Below are 25187 nucleotides of genomic sequence, written 5' to 3'. Positions count from 1 at the left end.
GGGCACTCAAGTGCAGCAAAATAGCACTTTGTGGTTAAATGTAAAATCCATTTGGAAAATCCATACAATTATTTCAAACTAGTTGACGAGAAAAAGTAACGAATTTTTAAAACAATAACTTTAAAGAGTGAGCTAATTTTGGTGGATGCGCCGGGCGAGCAAGAAAATCAATTTTTGTGTTTATTTGAAAATATAATGAGCTGTTTGTAAAATCGTAAAACCTCTTAATATTTCGTCATTTTTTCTTTATCAAAATATGGTTCAATTCCTTCAATAACAAAGTATATTTGCTTGTAACACAAACACACCATTAAAGTCGAGCTGTATTATTCCATGGAATCTCGACTTTGCGAAAAAACAGGAAAAATCAAGTTCAGGTTAGTTCCAAGTTTGATTACATCAAATCAATTTGTGTCCTTCAGAATCGAAGAATAACATCAAAGTCGCAAATCAGCAAGTTAATAGAAAAGTATGACAGACAACAATGAGACTAATCCAGAACGCAGCGAACCTCAAAAGCCGGTTGTTTTTTATGCAAAGTTAAAAAGCCACGTCACTCAACTCGCTAAACTTGATTAACCTTTACTTTCCTTTGTTGTTTACATTTAGTGCCTTAAAGTAATGTATTTTTTCCGCCTCGAAATACGAGTCACAGACACAATAAAAACTATGAGAGATCTTTCAAAGCGTAAGTGCATAAAGCTTTATAAAACTCTGGCGAACGAAGTAAAAAGACGTCTGTCTTGGACGGAACTAGATTTGGGAGGTCTTGACCGTGATAAAAATACTTCTCAGATCTTTGATCGTTTTGTATTCATCGCAAGTTCGATAATAAAGCGCCTTCGTAATACTGATTTACCATAAAGACGTTATAAATTTATCGAAGCGCTCGTTTTAACATTAAACTCGCTGAGCAGAATTTTTCCACATTCGGGAGGTGTTAATTCATAAAAAGCTTTCATTTTTGGCGAAAAGCAAACTTAGCTTTGCCGTTTTTCGAGTTCTTCTAATAACCTTAAAATATTTAATGAAATAAGTGTAAAAAGTTAGCGCAGTACAAACACAGCTACTTACTGTAATTAAGATTTTAGTTCGTTAATTTAATTAATGCTTGAATCTGCGTGGCCAACAAAAAGACGGCGGCAACTTTCCGGCAAAATTATTTCAAACTGAGTTTAAAAACGTCGAACTAAAAGTGATCATAAAATCGATGCTAGTGTAATTGACACGTAAGATGGAACGGCTCAAAACTTTGTAAAAGCTTTCAGAAGGTAAAGTTTTTTTCCATAATCAAATTGGCGATTAATTGGTCTGCCGGTCATGAAGAGTGTTTGCGCCTACTTTTTTTTTCTGTTGTCTCACGACTTTATTTAAAAAGGATTTTATTGTTCTTTTATTTACCAAGGTGGATGTGAGTTTCGTGTATTTGCTCGGATACTTTTTTACGTCTCTCACCTAGCATAATGAGTTTTCGTGCCTTTTGCAACCAAATCTTGACAACCACCATCTCAGGAAACGAATTACACAAAAATGAAACATCGTTATTACAAAGTAAGATCCGATGTCTTCCTAAGTGATTTTTCACGCCTCTGGAACGAGTAGGTGGAACGAGCATTTCGAAATCACAGAAAATTTCATTAAACATTATTACTCGCCGTTTATCACAAGGAAATTGTCTTTATTTTATCATTATGGCGTCCCTTAAGCTCGGCCAAGGAGCGTTTATTTGCTTTTAATCTCCACAGGGAACGTTTTCGATCTGCGTCGTATTTTGATTACGTCTTTGTTATTTTTTTAAACAAACACCTTGTATTTTCTGAACTTAATTAGTTGATTTAATTTCGATATGTTGCTGTAATCTCATTTCCTCGCTATTGTTGAGCGGGTAATTACAGAGAAGCAGGAAAATAAAACTTTTGTCTCCTACCTTTATGGTTTCGCGGAGCGTTTTATATCGATTATTTTTGAACAAGTACGCATGAAATAATAAAATGGGTTTGTGAATGGCTCCTCTGGGAACATCCTGATTTAGCAACTCGTCTGACCGCAGCTCATAGTTTATGGTGTCGAACCCCTTTTGTGAGGTCACGACAGCTCCTGTCATTTTTCTTTATGACCCAAATACGATTTATTTATTAATAAAACAATTTCAAGTTGATATTACTATTACTAAAAGTTGTGTAATTTGTTTATTGGTTACCACAGGAGTTAACATGCAAACAAGTTAGAACCGCCCGTTGAGATTAAACTAAGTTCGAGTTATCCCTGATATTATTTATTCAGTTAAACACAATGAAAATGTAAGTTTGTTTTAACAATTATTTACAAACTGTAACTTTCTTCTGAAATATTTTCCGTTCTGTTGTCTTACGTGCCGGTACTTGAAGACCCCTCAGGATATACGCTTCTGACCACATTGTCTACCAAAACAAACACCATACGCATAAATACAAATCTTGCTATTATATTCATCCTGAGTTTATCTAAAACCGCATAAATAACGCAAAAGACCAACAAACAATGAGTTGGAGTTTATCCCAAAGGCTCATGTTATTGTAACCCTCATTTCGATAGCTAGCTGAAAATCAGATACAGATAATTGAACAACCCAAATCGTTTCATGAAAATGTTTGGTTTAGGATGCGAGTTTTTTTTTCTGAATGTCGGCGGATAATCACAAGCCTCTCGTAATTGCTTCGTCCAAACTTCGTCGTTCTATTTTAGTAATTTTATACGTGTCCGCAATGGAAATAGAGTTGAGGCTTGAAGTGTTAAGGCAAACACGCTATAGAAAGAATTTTCGGCATGCAACTGTCAACCCAACACAGAAGTTTAGATTTTAATTTGTAACGATAAGTTGAGGTTAATTACTAGCAGTTTGCTGGCACGCTACATTAAGGTTATTCTACACTACTTTGGCCGCAGTGCCTAAATCGTAAATTTAGTTTTGATGGACTCTCAAAAGCGCATCTCATTTGACTGTCTGAATTATTAAGCGAGTGCTCCGTTGTGGTGATGAAGTTTAATCTTACGACGACATTTATCAAAATTGTGTCGGTTTATGTCTTTTAGCACGTTATTGTGTTGGTGCAAACTCGCAGTTAACAGCCTGTACTCGACTAGTCACGTTGCAGTAAAGGGAACAGTGTGAAATGGTACATCCGCTTTTTGTGTATTATTTTTCCGCTCACGTTTAGTCCAGCACATAAAACCTAATTGAAGTAATGCGCAAGGCGACAGGCAATCGGAAACCCGCTTTACAATTAGACCCGAAAGTAAATTTTGTTACACATTACGTGGCTATAAAAATACAAACCAATGCACAGAGTGACTCTAAAATAGATTATTTTTTATGACGAACAACTTTTACTTAAGTTTTATGCTCGTTTAAAGCCATTACGAATAGAAAATGTGTTTACTTCAGCTTCCTAGGTGAGCAACAAGGCTTTAGGGGCTTTTTGAGATATTAAAAGTGTAATGAAATATGTATGAGCCTGTACTCAACAAAATCAAAAAGGAGGGCAACTACTAGAATTGTTAAGGAGGGGCTGCAGGTTTGTTTTTTGACTCATTTTATTAAAATCAGTCATGATCAGGATTGGGAATGCAAGAATGAAATTTGTAGAGATTACTACAACATTAAATATCAAAATTTAATAAGAAACAAATTTTAGAAATTTTTTAATTTTAGACAAACTAAAAATTTCGATATTTTAGATTTCATTCTGTATTTTCGCAAACTTAAGATATAGATGAATAAAATTCAAAGACAGTAATACTTTTGATTCACCTATGAACTCAAATTCCAGAATGTTAAAACTAAAAACAAATTTTTCATCGTTTTTATTTGGGAAGGAAGTAAAAATTTCCGTTATTCCAAATAAAATTTTGTATTTTCGCTAATTTCAAGAATACATAAATTAAATTTAGGTCCTTTATTATTTTTGTCACGTTAATTAACAAAATTTCAAACTAGAAAAACTAGAATTTATAATTTAGAATTTATAATTTTCGGACTAATTAAAAATTTCGTATATTATAGATTAGTATTTTCCCTAATTTTATAAATATAAAAAAAAATTGAAAGCATTACTACTTTTTACACGCTTACTACCTATGTCAAATTCCAAAATCAAAAACAAATTTTTCCGAAATTTTTTCTTTTAGAACAAACTGAAAATTTCAATATTACAAGTTTAATTTCATTTTTTTGATAATTTTGAAAATACAAGAATGAAATTTTATAGCTTGTACTAAAATTTAAACGCTTAAGATCTCTGCTAATTCCAAAATTTCCGAAGCAGAATTTGTTTAGAAAGGTTTTATTTGTAGACGAAGTAAAAATTTTCTTTATTCCAAATTAAATTTCGTGTTTTCGCTACTTTTGGGAATACATAACTAAAATTTAGACCCTTTACTACTTTTGAAACGCTAATTAGATAACTGCAAACTTCTAAAATTTTAGAACCATAGATTTTTAAAAAAATTCAATTTTAGAAAAAGAAGAATTAGAAGAATAGCAAGAATTTTTACATAAAATGTCTGTCTAAATCTGAATTGTTTTTTAATAGTATATTACGTAACGTGTAGGGTAAGAAGCGTATTACACACGAGCGAAAAATTGTAAGCACGAGGCGTTAGCCGAGTGCGATAATTCACGAGTGTACGTAAGTCGCTTTACCCTCGAGTTGCGTACTATACTTTTTCTACGATTGCGGTGAAAATGCGATTTTCTACGATTGCGGTGCAAAATTACAACGAAACTTCAAAAAAATGCTTTTATTTATTATTTGTGTTATAATAATTATAATCGCCTCCTTCATCAACCAAAATTGTCGCCGAAGAACGCCTAAAGCAATAGCCTGTGTATTGCTCTGGATGCTCCAAATTTAAAAATTTGGCAATGATTTTTGGTTGATCACCTAACTTGTTAATGGCAACCACTTGACGAGTGCATTTCCCATACTGATAGTTTAAAAAGTACTGAGAACTGTCAGCATTTGCAGGTCGGAGGCTCATATACCTCTTACAAATATCATAGAAATGTCCAGAAACAATAAAAGATCTTTCTGTTTTATTTTTACTGTCAGGGATTTTGATGCAAAGTTCGTTTTCCATGTCTTTCCCATGATGTACTCGCATATCTTTTAATTCCTTTTTGCGACATGCACCGGAAACAGCAATAATCAGTGCAACCTACAAATAGATAACTATAATAAAATGTCGCGGTTACCTTTGAAAACAAATACTTTTCGTCTGGAGCTTCTTCAATAAAACGTTAAATTTGTTCAGAGGTAAACGTTGACGATTTTTCTGCTTTATATCTATCTGAGGTTCGTTTCAGGTATGCACGTAATTTCAAATATTTGGTAATGTCAACATTCTCCTTGATGTTGAGAGTACTTCTCAACATAGAATATGTCGCCCATAATGACGAAGGTTACAATGTTTTACCTAAAGTTTCAAAATAGGCGATAATAACGTTTTTAGAAAATGTGGTTATGTTTTTCTTTCTTCTCCAATTCATGAATTTTTCATAATTATATTCATATTAGCGATTCACGTTTGGTAGAAGTAACTAATAGATATTTTTGTGTCGCTACGTTGAATTTCTGAAATAACTAGGAATTAAACATTGGCATCATTGTCTATCAAATAAATTTGTCATTCAAATTTGGCAATACGACGAGATAGAATCAACTATTACATGGCAAGCAGTTCCAAAAGGATAAAAACAGAATCGGAAGGAACAAAGTCAGAAATTTAGGGTTAAAATCAATTTCGCAAAGCACACCAAACAACTAGAAAAACTCTGTTTCACACTGCGAAAAATTAATTAGGCAAGACTGGACAGCACTCATGGGATACGCAGCTGTAGACAATATTCCACCAGTCATTGTAACACTAACAAAGTCAGATTCAGAAGATGAAATCGATGAACTAGTTTTGAATCTGATTCGGAACTCTGATGATTTTCTTCTTTTTCGTTTGGAAAATAAATATTAACTTTAAACCAAAAACTGTCATTTGGATGACATCTGTTTTACAAGATATTACACTAGAAAAATTATAACCTTAGTTATATAGCTCAACAATAAAAGTTACTAAATTTAGTTACTTCTACCGAACGTGAATCTTTAATACTTTGCCTCCGACTTTGGCGCCAGCAAATTACTAATAACCATGTTGGCTTGGGCCACAATTTCAAGGGGTGTAGCCGTAAATTCGTCTTCGTCGTCAGACATTGTATTAAACTGCGCCACGAACTGCGCAACACGAGCAATCGTTGACACTTGCAAATTATCACCCCACTAGATCTAAAGCCAATCCACAAACCATACACAAACAAATTCACTAAAAATTGAATTTTTAAATCGATAGTCGAGCTGATTTAAAGCGATGTTTCTTTTAAATATCTCTTCCGAACAGTTTAATGATCTGACCAAACTGAATTACCAAACAACATTTTGAATACGAAGTTGATTTAAAACCTTTTCACTGCGCAATGTTTTTTGGAAAATTTTGTAACTCTGCGCGGTTTGTCAGCTCCTGCGATAATATACGTTCCGAGCAGTTGATCGCTGTTTTGCCTTGGCGTATATTAACGTCTTGAGCACTGCGCCGATTAACTAGTTTTACAAATGTTCATAGAGATTTTAATTTTCCACAACGTCAATATATTAAACAAGGTAACATTGAGATGAGAGTTGATTATTATGGTGATATTACCTGGCCCTTAGTTCGGACCTACTTTTAATAGATTTCAAATGAATTTTAGTCGTAGCCGGATATATACGTTCTGAGCAGGGAACGGTAAAAAAAAAGTGTATTTAAAAAAATTAAAGCTATTGTGACTGTGTATTTCTGAGAGGTAGATAACCATATTTGCGTCTTCAAAAAATTATGTTTTGAGCAGTTGACCATTTCTTAATCAATGCGAATATATCCGTTCGGAGCAGTTTGAGCGAAATATTATTTTGCGGATTTTTCCGGGCCGAGCAGTGTAAAGGTTAAATTTTCGGTTTTTCTTCGATCGCCATTAATTTAGAATACACGTGTAGTCTAAATAGTCTATTACTTAACTGCCGTCAAATACGTAATGTATTAAGTAGAAACAATTTTAGATTTTTTTTTATGCAATAAAGTTTCAATTAAATAGTTTAATCAATTAAAATTAAGTAAATTTCAGAATTTTAAAAATATCCATAAATTTGCAGTTTTTTATTTAAACCTGTTATTCTGCAGTTTTAGTGCAATCGCAATAAAAGTTTGAGAGTTTGCTACTTACTTTTTTATAGAGAAGGCACTTACTTACTAAATGGAAAACTTTAGATCAGAAGTGATAATTCTGAACTTTCTGGACAAATTAATTTTAATCAAATCTTTGAACTAAAATCGATGGAATAAATGAATTTTTAATAAATCTTACATTGCGAATATTCAATCTTATTTATTTTCGACAAATTTGCATTTAGACTCTTCAAAAATTAATTAGAATACAAAGCCAAAAATGGATTTTTCTTGGAAATTTTACTTAACAAAATTTCTTTTTTCCAGGCACTTACTTCTTACTATACGACTTTATCGACTTTTTCGAAAAGGATGGACCTAGCTTCCTTCAACGAGACAAGTACCACGACATAATCGATACGATATTCAAAAATATGAGCCGTTTGGAACGCGACGCTATTGTGTTTCAGGTAATCAAATTCAATTAATTTTATCAAAGCAAAAATTTAATTATCAACACCTGTTTTATTGTATTCCAAAACAAAATTCTGTCACCACCTTCTCGCTGACATATTTATTTTTATTTTTGCAGTATACTGACTGGGAGCATGTGAACGACGGATACTTAAATCAGAAAATGGTGGGTGATGTCGTCGGTGATTATTTTTTTATTTGTCCGACTAACGACTTCGCTGAGCTGGCAGCAGAGCGAGGAATGAAAGTGTACTACTACTTCTTCACTCATGTAAGTACATTAAAACTCGTGGAGATTATGGGGTTGAAATTTCAAACGTATTGTACAAGCGAGACACGATTATGTAGAATCCGAGTGATATTTTTTTTTATAAAGTGAACATTCGCCAAGTTGGCTTAATTTTGCAAAGCTATTCCACAATGCTAAATTCTAAATTATTCAGAGCCACAGTTATCGCGCGGGTTAATTAAATCTGCTCGTCTACTGCCAATTTAACAACAAGCAGATCGAAACTTCTTCAGAGTTGGTTGATAAAAAATAAGCTTTCAACGGATTGAAGAGACATGAAAATCTGATAAGCTTACATGTAAGCTTGTAATTTGCAATGTCGTCTCGATAATTTACTCAGTTTTGCTTTTCGTTTTTTTGTGTTTGGAGTCCTACTGCTCCAGTGAATGGTGAACCGTGATAGGGCTCCGAAACGGCTCTTTCTTATGCAAAGTGGCCTTAAACCGCTCTTATTAAATAATGCATGGATCGTTGAAAAAGTCTAGACGTTTTGTTATGAACTTGCAAAGTGCTATATAGCACGCAATTTTTCCAAGGGTGGCATGGAGCTAAAGTAAAGAACGGCACGCTTAAGATGATAACCGTGTCTATCCGAGAGGGCCTCCTTGGCTTATATTTCATCATTATGACGTTTAGTGAGTGCCCGGAGCTGGTTTTTACAGCTCGTAGTCAAAATGCTCGAGTTATCCTCCCTTCGCTACCATGAATGCTGATCTCTTATTGTGACGAAGGCTCTTGTCGACTGTGCAAATAATCGTTAAAACCCAAGATGCGGAACGCAAATAACACTACGGGAAAAATTGTTCTTTAATAATAAAATATTTAGCCGCGTCGTGATTAGGTGATTTTTTGCCGCTGGACACTGGCCCGGATCGCAAACTTAACTGACATAAATCAAAAAACAAGTTTTTATTTGCATATTTTATGTAATGTGCGTTTTTATTAAAATTGCATCTATGTATAACCAGCAAAACCAATTCACTCTCTTGCATTGCTATTTTAGTGAAATTATCAGGACTTTACATGCAGGCCTATTTATCAAACTGTTTTCGAATGCTGAATTGATGACATTGATCTTTCATCTGAGAGTACATAAATATTTGCCACAAAACCTAAGTTTTCTTTCCAAATTTTATATAAACATTGACTTTAGCTATAGTTTTATGGTATATTATGAGATAAATGATTGAAATTTTAACAGCCACGAGTTGCATATACTATTTTTTCTACAAATTTTAAATTAAATTATAAAAACACAAATTAATTATATTATATTACGTCAGCTTAAGCTTAAGTGTTGCAAAAGTCCATTAATTTTCAGTTTTTTTAACGGAGATATAGAAATTTTAATTTTTTGCATATTTGTCTCCAAACCTGAAGTTAGAAAATTTGAGGAACGAAAATAAAATATTCTTTAATTCTGAAATCATTACACATAAAAAAAATTCAACGATATATCTTTTTGTTTTCCTTTTTATAAAATTGAAAACGCATTTTGTCCAAAAATGGAATTAGTAACTTAACAACTTAAGACGACAAAAAAAAATCAATCCAAAATTTAAAAAAATCCCATTTGTATAGGTAAAATCATAATAAACAGCATCGAAATGAAATTGAAATGAATCTTCGCCCAATTCTTGATAATTTTGAAACTTCTAATACAAATCAACAAAAATTATCAAAATACATTTAAATGAGTATTAAACTGCATAATTTAAAAAAAAAGCAACCACAAAAATAGACAGTATAACATTCATAGTGCTAATTAAATTTAATATTTTAAATATTAAAAAAAATAAAAAATGTAAATCTTGAACTCAAATTTGGTATAAAGATCTAACATTTGATTCTGAGAAAACTTTTCATAACAATATTTATTGATATTTTCAAGGCGAAGCAATTTATGGGAAAATCGTTCTATTAAAAAAAAACGTTGTAAGTGACACTAATAGATTTGCTTCAAAAAGTTTTATGAGTGTGGTAAATTTTAAATTCAGCTCCGAAAATTGACGAACATATGCACTGTACGTCACTTATGACTAGGTAAAAAATATTCCAATTCTAGTATATGATTCAAAAAAATGCTGTTATCATTAAAAAACAAAATCATTGCAAACATAAAACTTTGTTTCAATCAAACGTTTGACAGTTTCTGACAGTTGGAGTTAACGTCACTTACGTCACGTTAGGAAATGATTTTTATGCTATTAGAAACATTCAAATGGAGATTCCTTTAAATGAAAATGTTACGTATTTTGGATAATTCATAAATAAACAATGATAGTGTTTCGAAGGTCAAATTTAAACCACACCCTACATTTTCATTGCTTTTGTTTTTCAAGAATAACTAATAATTATTTGTTTCACTAGCTTAGAATTTTTTTTTTTGAAAATGCAAGATTTCAATTTCCGAGCAATTACAAAGCATTTCCAGAGCTGTTAAACACAAAATTATGTGCGATGACAATAATTGAAGACTTGACATAAATAACGGGCTAAGCGCCAAATAATATTTTGATATAATTAAACATTTTCGTTTTAGACTAGGCATTGTCATATTAAACTGACGGCAAAAATGTATATTATATACAATATGAGTGAGTGTAATTTGTGAATTGGCGTTTAGTCCGTTGTTTATGTCAAGTCTTCAATTAATAGTTATCTATTCTAATTTTTGGTATGAATTTAAAACATCATTCTCATTAAGAGAAATTTTATCAGTAGAGAAATAGGTTGGTTGCACAGCTTTCAAATCAAACAATTGAAAATTAATTTTAATTTAAATGTGTTAATAATGTTAAATATAATTAACTACCTATCTAAATGGCACACGTTTGACTGCCTAAACATTCAAAAGGTGATTTTCTTGCCGCACATGAGTATCGCAATAATTGCCATGAAAAATGACGGAGGCTTACAAAGACTATTTTTCCTGCTCAAACTTTTGCATGGGCAACTCGCTTTGCTAGTCGACCAATAACAAAGCCACATTTTAAATTTGGCGCCTACAAAAAATTATCGACAGGAAAAATGAGGTTTAGCTAATTTGCGGGACCGCTGTGTGCTGGTTTTGAGGAGTTTGTTTATGACACTTTTTGAAAAATGAGAAACGAATTAAATTAATTCGGTGTTGGATGCCAATCATGTAATTTTATACAGCGTTTTGACATGGAAATTTTATTCACTTTCAGTAAAAGCTGGCGGTTTATACTTTTCCCTTCCTTGGTCGTTAGGGGGTGCATTGTAACAACCAAGTTTCGCTCCCTAGTGGCGGTTCTTCAAATTTATTTTCTTCCCCAGCTGCAAAGTATATTATTATGCCATTGCTTGTGTTTTATTACCACTGTACCTATTTATTTATACCAGGAAAAACCAAAACAATTCCGTGACCGTTACACAAAAACAATAAAATTTAAAAGCTGCAGAAATCTCGGATTACTTTGCGAGAAGTTTTTTTTTTATTTTTACGATTCGACTTTATGTACCAAAAAGACAATTTTGAACTAGTGAACTTGTGAATATTGCAAGAAACTGGACTCAAATTAATTCAGGGATATTTGAACACTTACTTAAGTACATACAGGGTCCGGCAACACTTGTGTCCACCCCCAAAATCGTCTTTAATTTTAAAGATAAAATTTTGAAAATTTGCATACGCTCACAGTTGACAAAGCTCTAGAAGCTGACGTAAAAATTTGTTTTTTATCACTGATAGTTTTGGCGTCGCGACGCCTTAAAAATGTAATTGTTAGGTAATTGTGAGGGTTTGTGATATCAACCCCTAATTTAATTTTTTTTCAATATAAATATGTTAAAAATATCTGAGTTATTATTTTAGATTCAATGCAAATAGTCTTCAAAATTTGAGGAAAAAATGCTGTTTTATCAAGTTAGTTTCCAATTTTATTATGTCAAAATTGGGAACTACGTTTACACCCCTCTGTCAACATCTTGTGTCACAAATGACATCTATTCTTTGGCTCGCTTTAGATTGTAACAAAAGTGTTACTTGGTGAAATTGTCACTTTGTCGATGTTAATTAACGATTTCTGGTGTCCATAAAGTGCAACATGCCCGTGGTAATCAAAATTAACCTTTATAAAAGTGAGTGAAGTGACTTGTGAAATTTTGGTGTAAACGTAGATTGCCGCTGCACTGTCATAATTTTGAAAACTAACTTGATAAAGCAACGTTTTTTTCGCAAATTTTAAACACAATTTGCATTAGATTTAAAATAAAAACTCAGATATTTGTACCACAGTTATGTTGAAATAAAATTGAATTCGCGTATATTTCCGCAAAAACTCAAAAATCGCTAAAAATTATACTTCTTAGGCGTCGCGACGCCAACCAAACCGTGATAAAAAAATCAAATTTTTACGTCAGCTTCTAGAGCTTTGCCAACTATGAGCGTATGCAAATTTTCAAAATTTTATCTTTAAAATTAAAGACGATTTTGGGGGTGGACACAAGTGTTGCCGGACCCTGTATATTGATTATATGTATAGCACTAATATTCCGCTACCAAACATGGTCTGGACGCTAAAGCGTTTTGCAAACAATGTTAGCATCCTCAGGACGAGGATTATTTACTTAATCTTCTACAACTTCAGTGTAATTCAATATGTTTGTTATCAAAGATATTTTCGCCTGGCAAGTTGGCGACACTGCTCTCAAATTAACTAAAATTTTAAAGGATTTTCTATAACTCTCCTAGATTATCTCGTCTTTTTATGTCAGCAGTAATTTGAGCCATTATTGAAACAATTTTTGCAATAAGGGTCATTAGAGATGGTTTATGGATAATAAAATATTTATGATAGCTCACATTTGAGAAATACACGGCCGTTAACATTCTGTCAAGAATAAAAATAAATCATTCAAGTCCCAAGCTGAAGAATTGGATTTGTTGATGCGTTTTTTGTGAAAATATTAAAAAACGAATGTAGATAAATATTTATAACAGTACGAAGCGATAGACCTAAGAAGCAATTACTTGAAACGTCACCACGGTCCGCCCTTATTAAAAAATACATTTCCCAGAGGTCCCCACAAATCATCCGTCCAGAAACTCTCAAACTTTTCGTCCTTTTACCTCGGCTTTTCCCCTAAGTATTCCAACAACACTCCACCTGAATGTAAATAGTAAGTGTTGAATCACTTCGTGCTTCTATCCGATACTTATCACAACAATTTGTGCCACGTAAATAATCGTGTCGTAACAGACCTGAAAATGTACGGTGTACTGTCATGAACAAGTTGATTTGTTAATATATCCATCTATTAAATAGGCATTAGACAGGAAGCCCCTAAAGAGCAGTGCGTCTGCCGGACATCCGGTCGGTACTAAATGACCAGGTCATCGATTGTCTGTCCTGCTGTTTCTCCTGTTGCCGGTGGCCGAAATCAGACACCCCACTTATCCCAGGTTTTGCACGCACGCCAAAAGCTTGCTCGTTATCGTCGCCGCAAAACAATCTAAATAAAATAGATATGCAGTGACAGGAGGAAATGTGATTGACTGAAGAAGGGGGCTAGACATGCTACATTTGGATTATTAGAGTGTTCAGAAACGTAGCTATTTCAGTCTGTTTTCGAAAATTTCGGGGATGTCAACCGGCGCTTTAGGGAATTAGATTGAGTATACAGAATTATAAACCGTTCTAAACCCTCTCAATCAAACAGCTTAGTATAGAACCCTGTAAATAAACATACATGTTTACCATAAAGTGTATAATCTCACACTAACGGTAACTGATCTGAGAAGCAGATATGTGTGTCCCATAGGGCTATGAAATCTAGTCTAGAGTAACAACAAATAGATATGCACATATGCGGTCCGTTTCACAGTGGAGAGATATGTACATAAATCTGAAATCGGATCATTATCACATTCCTGTTATTTGGTTATGACGTGTCCACATGAAATGGGGTTGAAACAGAAACGCAAGGTTGTTTTATTACCTTCTGAATCATGTGGGGGTTCATTTTTATTCTGTTGACATGTAATTACCAATTTACAAAATTTGATTTTAAAAATACGCTAGTCAACAAATTTTGGTCGACATTTGAACTAGAGCAGTCGAAAGTCATTTTAAAACTAGAATAGCCTCCTGATTCTGAATTCGAAGTCCGTTTTGCTACATCACTACATCAGGTTAGTTTTTTTTAATACACTGCGTTCACTTTTTATTAGCTTTTGCTTAATAACTTGCAAATATTGTATGAAACTTTATACATCGTTGAAAAGGTTAAATAAGCTTCCCAATGAATTATAGAAGTCTCCGAGGAAGTTAGTTTTTGCCAAGATATTTGTGTGAGAAAAATTAATGCAAATTTCGAAAAACGAACTTTTTCTAAAAACTTATTTGATACTGTTTTGCATAGATCATCTACATTGGTACTTTGTTTTTTTAATGTAAAACGTCACAATAAAGACACTCTCTCTTTTTTAACGCGGTGTTAAATACGTGACTATGTATCTCTTGACATTTAAAAGTTACTATCGCGGAATCAAAATTTCGAACATCAAATTGATTGATGTTTAAAAATTGTAAACTGTCCTTTATCTTTATAACCTTAAAATTTATAAACGGCACTATAAACGGCACAGCAAGTGTCAGAAATTTACTTTGTATGGCAGTCACATCAGTCACAATGACAATAAAGCTTGCTTCACATTGTCATGTCAAAAAGTGATATTCGAAATTTTGATTCCGCGATAGTACATACCAAATAATGTAAAGTGATTTTTAGACTAAATTTTGATTTGTCAACTTTTAAAAATTTTGTAAAAATTTTGATATAAATCCCCACAAAATTGTAGTTTTCCTATAAATTTTGCATTTCTTAATGATTTCACTGGTCATATTGAAAAATTATACATAAAAATTATGCAACTGTTAAAATGTTTATCGAGTTTATTACAATTTCAATAAATTTGAAGACGTTTTCGTTTCAGATTTGCTTCAAATAAAATTTTTGTAAAATTTCTAAAATTATGATTGGTTACTGCCACTAGATTGTCCGAAAAAAGCTTAAAAATTCCCCATTTTGTGCTAACTTTCCGAAAGATTAGTGAGTATTTGTGTTTTCCAGAAAATACTGAACAATCCCTTTCAAAGGTTTCCACCTTCTAATTACTTTAAACCATAAGCTAACGTACACTTTTGAACGATAAATGAAAGTAATGCATATTTTTGTCAGCGTGTCAAAAAGGCAAGATCTCAGTCTTTTCAATTATCCATTACAACGAAAAATCGATGTAATAATTCTTGACTTATAATTATGCAAAATTGCATATGAAAATTACTGAAAAAAGCGTTTTTGAGACATAAAAAAATTTTATCAAAATTTCATAGAATGTATTAATCTTAATTAATTAGTTTGATAGCTTCTAACGTTGTCTTTTCAAAATACTGTTGAATAATGAAATAATTATATCTTTTCAAGAAAAACTGAATTTTTTTTTTCACAGTAGAATATAAAAAATTCATTTTTCAAGAAAACCTCCGAATCCGAAGCTGAGATTCAGAATCAGGAGATCATTTTACTTTTGAAATAATTTTACACAGCGACCATCGAATTTTCTTTATAATGGAAGTTAAACTGGCTCCATGTAGACCATTTTTTTTAATTATTTAGTTTTTTTTAATCCTTTCTCCATTAGAACCTTTCAACTGATATTTGATGAAAAGTGGGCGACTCATCCTAGTTCCTCCACCGCCTTCATACCGGCAATTTATTAGGCAATCTCTTATGAATGCAATTTCTTAAATAATTTTAAGATTTCCTAGAATTTTAAAGAACATTTTTAAACACTGCCACGTTTTTTTGAGTAGAACAAGTTTTGGCTCTGTATTGATTAATTGGAGTTTGCTTCTTTCGTGGTTTACGACTCCAAAAAAAAAATTCTTGAAATTCTCCAATCACAGCATTGTAAGAAGTAACAGTAAAGTAGAAAGTCCTAATATGCATAAAATAATGACCATTAAAAAGTTGTAGAATCTTCATCTTCTTTTTATCCTACTTCATTTTACTTATACCTTTTGGTTATTGAAATCTAGAATGTTTAACTTTAACAACAGACTAAAAAAAGTCGATAGATAAAAAACAAATTTTCTTCAATTTATAGAACATAAAAAATAACACTGAAATATTAACCTTCGAGATATTACAATAATTTGATATGCGCCTAATTTTGTCTGTAGAAAAAAAGATCAGATAAGCAGAACAATTCCGACGTTGTATACGCATTCTAAATCGAACTTCATTCAGTGTTTTAGTTGATTTTCCTTTATAATTCATAACAAAATTGTTTGGAGGTCAACCTTGCAACGAAATCAATGCCTGCAATTGTATGACGTCAACAGTTAATTTCGGAGTTATTGTTGAGCACAATCAATTATGAAATAGCACTGTATCATATGAATATAGCTTTTTCAATGATTGTAAAAAGTTCGTAATTTCATACCACAGGCAGGTCATGCATGAATTTTTGATAGGAAAATTGCCGTTGACAGACATTGTGACTTCAGTACATTCGTAACGTATTTTCTCACAGACTTTTCCCCCAATTTTTCTAATTTCACTGTCTATATTTAGACAAAAATACTCAACTATATGCAAATTTCTCAATTTACGAATACCAATTTTGAATAAATCACTCATAGTTTTCGCCCCGATAAATTTCGGGGAAATAAAAATATCACAACGGACGTAAAAGATATTTGAAGTGCATTTTATGCTTACATGAAGCTAAACTACTCTAGAATGTGATAGGGATAGGATATGTTCGGTTTTGTGTGGAATATGGGTGCATTACATTTTACGAAATATAAATTTTCAGTCAATCGCGAATGGTGAAAATGTACCACACTGAAAAACTATAAATTCTTAATTATCAACAACACGTGCACTTGGAATGAACTGAATTTCCTTTACGTGAAAAGTGAGAAAATGCGAGACGATGTTTTAATCAACCCATTAATTTTACCTTATTCAAAATATTGATAGAGCCGTGTTATTGTTCCCCGTGAATTCAGTCAAGCTTTTACGTGTAGAATTAAGCAAAATAAACAGAGGCTTCAAATCGTTTGATAGAAATTTGGTAAAGCTGTTTGAAAATGATGAACAATAGTCCGTGAATTTTTTTGAATAATAATAGGAAAAGTTTGTTTACCATTGCACACATGGGAGACAAGTTGAAAAGCTATCACAAAGGTATAAGTGCTTAGAAAATTTGAGCATAATGTGCACTTCTCGATCTTGTTCAAAGAAGACACCAAGATACTGCTCGTCGTAGCGTATACTCGAAATGATGGAATTACGAAAAGCAGCCGGTTGGCTTGTTGAAGCGAAACGGCGCTATACTAAACCTAATATAGATCCCTTAAATCACTTACCGGACGATTTTTATCGAGAAATTTGATGTTCTCAAACAGTAATAAAATGATCCGTCAATAAACTGTTTTTCTTTTCGAAATATGTAGCGAAAATAGATTTATTAGTTATTTTGCAAACGAAACGAAAAGATATTTCCATTGAAAAATCCCCTTCTTTCATGTTAGATGCTACAAAAATAAACTATTGAGTGACGCAGAACTCCTCGGCAACCTGAGGCATTTCCATTCAATATCATCAATATATTTTCATGATAATGCTGTTGTAGCTTGACAGCAAAAAGTGGCTGCACACTATATTGAAAATCTATTGTGGTGGTAGCGATCTATTATTCGGTTTTCCTGCCACATTTCCGCCAATAAAACCGACCCCGCTATAAATTAACACCATAAATATGAAAGACGACCAATCGCTTTGTCAACACTTAATTGTTTTATTGCGTGGATTTTCGATGATACAATTGGAATTGTATATAGCTGGCTCGCTCCAAAAATGAAATCTTTGTTTACACTAAAATCCAATTTAGGCTACTGCATAGCGGGATCATTTTAATTTAATCTGGCACTGGATGTTGGTATATCACCGGTGGTTTATCGACCTACTGAAATTGGGTGACGCCAAACTATTACAATTATGTTACGAAACATTTACATAAATCATAATGTAGTCCAGTGTGGACCTCTTATTTATTAAATTACTCATTAATATAAATTGCTTTTTGTAACGATTATTATGTGATTAGCAATTTGCTGGATAATAAATTCCTTAATATTTATCGCGTTTAGCTTCTATCGAAACACCATCACAAATTTTAATACGTTAAATCACACTCTATTATTGCCTACACCATCTCTATCGTTAAATTCACACGGCGTGTTACTGTCTTTAAGACAGATAAAAATTCTGTTTGTATCCTGAGAAACACATTATGGCCATAAAATAGCAGCTTGTTTATTTCCTTTACATTGCATTAAATCTACTGTTTTTCTCCAAACCATAATATTGCACCATGAGTACAAGACTATCACAACTCAAAAAAGTGTATATTCAAGAAAGTCAGCTTTGAAAAATCATCTGGTATTTCATTTAAATCTCACTAGATAATACGCAAATGTCATAACAAATATGCAAAAATTAAGACGCGTATAAATTGTAGTTTCTACTCTTGTAATAAATATTGATTATAATCTTTCTATATTTGAGTTTTTTGAGTTGTGATACTTTTGCATTACACAAAATAACCAGTTTTTTTAGTTTCGTGTATAATATCATCTCAATAAAACAAAAAAAACCTGGTATTTTGTTTTTGAACAATTCATTGACCAAAATTTTAATAATTTATAAATAAAAATATTAATAACAATATACAGGGTGATTGTAAAATGGTAGCGGAAAAAAATCACGGCTTTACGGAAATACGTTTTTGGTGATATAGTAACTTTAGTAATCTTAGTAAACATTGGTGTAGCATGAAAATTGGAATTAAGACTGAGACAGCAATTTAAAAAACGAAATCTGTCAACTTCCTTCATTTACAATAAGCTGTAATGGATTTTTTTCCGCCTCTATTTCAAAGTCACCTTGTATGTAGATAGAAGTTACTCCGATTTTTTGGTACTGTTATATTGAGAGGTAATTTTTATACTTTTCTATTGAAATAGAATAATAAAAAATTAAAACACATTAAATTATATACAGTATTTTATGAGGTTTGGAAAATTTGCTTTTCCGTACTTTGCGAGTTTGGTGTGTTCTTCGTAGATTAGACTCAAATAGTTATAAATGACTAAAACAAAAACCGTCAATTACTTCAGAAGCTAAACAAAATGAAATAATAATCCAACTCAACAAATTTATTTTGATTCACTTTTAAAATTACTATTTTTTGTTACAGACAAGGCTATAGACAAATTTTGGTAAAATGGGTCATATTCAATTTTTATTAATCTTCTTTTGCACAAAACCATCATGTTTCTTGTCATTCTACAACTTTTTGAAATTTGTGATAGTCTTGTACTCATAGTGCAATATAAAGTCCAAAAAAATTGCAAACTATTTTGACGAGAGCAACTGATGTTCATTGCATTGATAGCCAATCAATCAGAACATCTGTTTGACAATTATTGGTTAATCCATTGAATTTGTAATGGCAATATGTGTTTGAGATTAGAACTGTGGTTCCTGTAACTAATTACATTTGAATCAAATATCATTTTAAATCGCGCTATTAATTTTGACCCGGCGCATCCATCATTTTTCTCATTTCTCAATACTGCTTGTAAAGTAATCAAAGTTGAATAGCGAACACCAGAAAAACCAATTCCTAGAAATATTTAACAAACATAGCAAGCAGACATCTCACTTGTACTTAAAGGGACATAAACTCAACCACAACAAAGTAGCATTCACTTGAACGCCTAGCACAAGTACATGGTTAGGTACGTACTAAAATGTTCCCAGCCATGAATTTTTAACAGGAGTTGATTCGATTTTTACCACAACGTTAAATAAAACATTTTATGACGTCTGGTAGCTCAATAAATCGATTAAAAGTAATTCTCTCGCATGTTATCGATCGGCACGTTAGAGATAATTAAATATCTGTTACAGAGCTAGGAAAATGCGAATACATGCAAATTTTAATACAGATCCCGTTAGAATTTGTGTTACGCATACCTAATGAGCGATTTTATTTTACAGAGGACAAGCACGTCGTTGTGGGGCGAATGGATGGGGGTGATGCACGGGGATGAGATAGAATACGTGTTTGGCCATCCTTTGAACATGTCATTGCAGTTTAACTCAAGGGAACGCGAACTCAGTCTGAAGATAATGCAAGCCTTTGCGAGATTCGCTGCAACTGGGTAAGTGTTAATTACAGAGTGCTACGAGCACAAGAATTGGATTTGGGATTTTTTACTCCCGTGTTCGATCCTCTGTTTAAATTATTAGTCGCGGGGTTTTCATGAAGCGGGCTATTTTTGTCGTTTCTCCCATTTCCGCATATTTTTAGCCGGGAATCAATACGGTTTTAGACGGAATTTAATGAGTAGTGCTTTACTGCACATCCGGGATAAACGGGATCACTGTTATTATTTATGAATTTTTTATACAAACTACCTAAAGCAGGATACTTTTTTCGATCTTTCAAAATTCTCTTCAGACCTGAAATGATTACAAAATACAGTCAAAGGAAATCAAATTACAATTCCCAAAGGAACCATCACTGCAAGGGTTGTCCGAGAAAACCGATGCGATCTAAGGACAAGGTTCTCTCAGTCTGTGCCCTTAGTCATCGCAACTTTGCCCGCACGTACTTTTCGAATTAAGCATTCATCGAAGTTAATTAAGCAGCGAATCACAGTTGAAATAATCCTGTATTATGTTAACAACAACAAATGGCGTTGTTGCAATATTTTAATTAAACTTCAGTTTCCATTTGCTAAAACGAACTAAAGTTTAATATTTGCACAGCAGTGCTGAAACCAAAATGTTAAATTTTATGGGCTGTTGAAGTAATGAACTCATCCATTGTACATATTAGTAATAAACGGTTAAATTATCCTCAGGCATAATAATTACAGTTGTTTTGATTTAGATCGAGGATTAACAAAACGTATAATTGTTAATTGAAGTATTCATTTATGCATTAAATAAAATGTTAATTAATAAAGTGAAAAACGACGGCGATGGAACAAATATTTTTAAAAACGGCCTTTCACGAAAATGCATCAAACCAGCTTTAATTCCTGGAAAAACTTTTATAAAACCATTAGTAGTTTCTAAACATTAGAATAAAAAAAACTTAATTATAATTAAGTAAACTTAAGTTTATATTAGACCATTAATTGTATTTTACTCAGTTGCATTCTTAGTTTTGAAATTCTTACATTAACGAACACGTCAAAACCAATATCAGTCGAAGATAATAAAATTTAAAAATTTATTACGTTAATGTTAAAAAATTGCTTTTATAATGTAGGACGTAAAATTTTATAGCACAAAACATCGCAGATGTATCAGTTGCTTTTCTATAAATTTAGCCCAGAGAAGAAAGGTTTTATTATCATTTGAAAATGTTTTAGTGCCATACTTCATTTCAGTTCTAAATTTATCCATTTATTTTAACTTTTTTGACTCAATTTATCCAGATATGTTTAATTAAAAATTTATAACCTTTATATTAAGCAATGTTTCTTTTATTTTGTATAAAATTTTAAAATTACATGCTTGTGATTGTCATAGCTTTTTTCTTTAAATTTATTTGAATATTTCGCACATTTATTAAAATCTTTTGGCTCAATCTACTCTAAAATTATGAAATTATTATTTAAAGTGGTCAAAATCTAAGAACTAAAAACCTAAAAATCAAGCTTTAGGACTGTAAAAACTTAGTTAGTGAGTCTTGACTCTAAGAACTTCACTAATCTGAGAATGAACGAATGACTTACACTGGCAAACTAAAAGCCAAAGACATATTTTTTTCTAAATGGAAAACATGATTTCGAGACTACGTTTGGGAATCCCAATTTTTTTTTGTTGTTGAATTTTTGAATTCTTTAAATTATTTGTATTTCCTTAAAATGTTTGAGTTTATATGTTGTTTCATTTATCCTAAACCGTTTGTTGATAACTAGAAGTATTTATTAGCCTGTAATTTAGCGTCGTTTTATAATTTTTTTAGATTTTTTAAACTTTCTTTTTTTTTAATTATTGTATTTTTGAAATTGTGTACTTTGTGAATATTGCAAGTCACATTTAGTAAAATACAAAAAATGTAAGGTAGTAATTTTTATTGCATTTTTAGACAAAAAATAGTTTTTTCCATTAGCTTAAAAACATGCCATTGTTGTCTGCTGTGAAATTAAATTTCTCTCCTTCAAGTAGATAAACAAAATCGTGTTTTGGGTTACATTATATTAATGTTTTTATCAATTTTATGTTTTGTTTGTATATTTTTTATTTTTTTTTATAAATTTGGCAGTTTCTTTCTTGATTATTTTTGAGGATCACTTGAACTATTTTTATCTAAAATTTTTGTTTGTAATATGTAATCAAAAAAGAGAAAAAGTGTATTACAATGCACACATACGTGTATGCAAATTAAAGTGAAAAAAAACAGAAAATATCCATCAAAAAACAATTAAAATTATAATGTAATAATGGAATAAAACAAAAAAAATGAGTAAAAAGCATAATTATGAAATGTAAATATAAAATTATAATAAAATACCTAATAATCTAATCTGATAATCTAATCCTATAATTTGGTAACAATTTCACAAATGTGACAATTCTTGTTTGATATTCCGCAGGATTATGTAACACTCTCCTAAACGACCAATCATAAAGCCCCATTTTTAATATTTACGTCTAAAAAAAAAATCTGCAGGAAAAATTAAGTTTAGATTGTTTATTTTCATAACTTGCTTGATTTACCTACATTTTCTCTATTCTTTAAATTTTTAAGTTCACTCAGAACATTTTTCATAAAATCCACTGTATAATTATAAACGTACTTCTCACAATAGTTGTCAAATCCTAATTAATATTTAATAACAGCGTGCTTAATGGACGTGTAATTTTCTAAGTAATGACGCCTACACTAGTACATAAGACGTCAGTCAAAGAGACAGAGAGACGATTACACAGAAATTATGTGCCAGCAATCAGACTACGTGCTCTAAAATGTTTACAACAAAAACAAACTTTCCTTCATTCATGGACAGCATCGAATATTTTGAAAATTCCATCTGTTCATCGCGTGCAAGACTATCAGCGTGAAAGCATTATTATAAAAGCAAATATTTGCATATCTCAAATTAACACAACATTAGCGCGTGTTCAGCTGTAAGCAGCTTATACAGTCAAATCGGATAAACCAACAAAGAATTAACTCTCTCTCAACTTTGGAACAATCTAGAGGAGCTAAAATTGCCACCTTCCAGAATATTAATAAGTGTATGTAAATTAAAATAGTGAAACCATTCATAGCAATACTGTTATGACATGTGTTTGACCACCTTCCAAAGCAGAGATAACGCAAATTCGTACCCGAGGCTAACCGCAAATGTCCTACCTGTTGCACAATGCACTGACCAAAGCTAGGACCACTACACCAATTCGAGCTGGCGTTTTAATTGGGATTTATTTACTAACATGGCACGTTTTTATTTTAAACCTAAAATTGGCACAACTGTGTCAAGAAACTATCAAATGTTTTAATAAAACGACGCTAATTGAGGAGTTATTTTTTTAAACTCAAAAAAATCCAATTTTGACTGACAGTGGGTTTGATCTGAATTTGAGATTATTTTAGGTAAATCTAACAATGTGTATATTTTATTCAGTGAAAAACCTCTTGCTTAAACATCGTCTTACCTTCTTATGCCAAAATAGTTGAAGTAAATTTGAAGAAAATTGAACAAATTATCGTTTTTTCTAAACGTTTGTCAAAATTTACGAAGTGGATTTATTGAGTTTTAAAAAATTACTCCTCAATTATTAATTAGAAATAGCGCGTTAAGATCCCGAACGGACACAAAATGACAACCGCAAAACCACTTTCTACTAAATAAGCACCTGGAATTCCACCTCCGGATTTGTACCAAGCGCAAATAAAAACGCGGATATGAACTTTTCGAAAACGGATGTTTTAATAACAGCCGGAACTGTAAAGCGCTGTTTATATTAAAAATTTGTTGCTTTGTTCAAACAGACGGTGGTGCAAGCTTGAATGGCTATTCAAAGCAAAAGCTTAATTAATTGTGTTTTTGTGTAAGATATCACTTCAGATAGTTAAAATGTAAAGTTTAGCTAGTTTGGTAAAGCAACTGCTTTGAGATATTATTCTTGAGATGTAATCCGGATTAGGTAATGTAATTACGTATTCCATCGGACGGGTACACATATCTAAGGACACGACTACACTGCACCATCGGATTATTATACATGGTGTTATTAGCTGTAACTACGTGAGATAGTATTAATGTAGATGCAGTGCCAACGGCAATACAAAGCAACACAGATTTAAAGCTCGGTCTTTACCCTAATTGATTTAATTAAAAGTTGCAAGTAAATTATTTTCAATACAAATTCTCGATGAAAAAACGACATTGATTCCTGCTATTCAACCCGTAAAACGTCGGTTTTGCTGTTTTTACGCTATATCTCTTTGCTTTTGATATATTTCCCAATACGTTACGCCCACGATTTGTCCCCTGGCTGATTTAATAATAATCACGCAGAAAGGACTTTCACGCAATTTTTTTCTTTCCAGGAAACCTGTCACAGACGATGTGAATTGGCCATTGTACACAAAAGATCAGCCACAGTATTTTATTTTCAACGCCGACAAAAACGGAATTGGAAAAGGTCCTCGAGCAACGGCGTGTGCTTTTTGGAACGATTTCCTGCCAAAACTTCGAGATAATCCAGGTAAATACCACCTCAATTGTTATTTTGTACTGCATTGATGCAACCGAGTTAGACAACAGTTTCGAGTGCAAATTGCACTGGAAACTTTGCTAACGTGTGGGGAAAGAATTTATTCCAGCCATATTTGTATCGAGTTTTGCGCTGTTTAATTTCGCCATACAGGCCGATGTATGTACATATTTAAGTGTAGCATTAGCGTTGTGTGAGAGAGACACTTAGTCAAAGCTCGTCAAAGCTTCCAGTTATAATCTGAGCAGTAAAAATCTTCATGATTCGTTGCACACCTGTGGTTTTCAAACCAACATTTAGTCTCTGTGTGATTATTTTACACATGCATGCGTCAAATTCTGTTAAA

At 32.2% G+C, this 25187-nt stretch overlaps 1 protein-coding gene across 1 annotated transcript in view; it reads left to right on the top strand.

Annotated features, from left to right (window-relative positions):
- LOC148173099 (acetylcholinesterase) overlaps positions 1 to 25187 on the top strand; it is a 52530-nt gene that overhangs the window by 22071 nt on the left and 5272 nt on the right. The window contains exons 3-6 of the mRNA XM_088038622.1: positions 7558 to 7700; positions 7823 to 7975; positions 20096 to 20259; positions 24675 to 24832. Coding sequence (XP_087894748.1) covers positions 7558 to 7700; positions 7823 to 7975; positions 20096 to 20259; positions 24675 to 24832 — 618 coding nt within the window. The remainder of the gene's footprint in view (positions 1 to 7557; positions 7701 to 7822; positions 7976 to 20095; positions 20260 to 24674; positions 24833 to 25187) is intronic.

Source organism: Gnatocerus cornutus, chromosome 6, assembly GCF_029298725.1.
Source record: "Gnatocerus cornutus isolate USDA-ARS CGAHR chromosome 6, icGnaCorn1.1, whole genome shotgun sequence".
NCBI classification, from domain to species: domain Eukaryota; kingdom Metazoa; phylum Arthropoda; class Insecta; order Coleoptera; family Tenebrionidae; genus Gnatocerus; species Gnatocerus cornutus.
The sequence above is the reverse complement of the archived record's forward strand: the minus strand, read 5'-3'. Positions and strand labels throughout refer to the sequence as shown.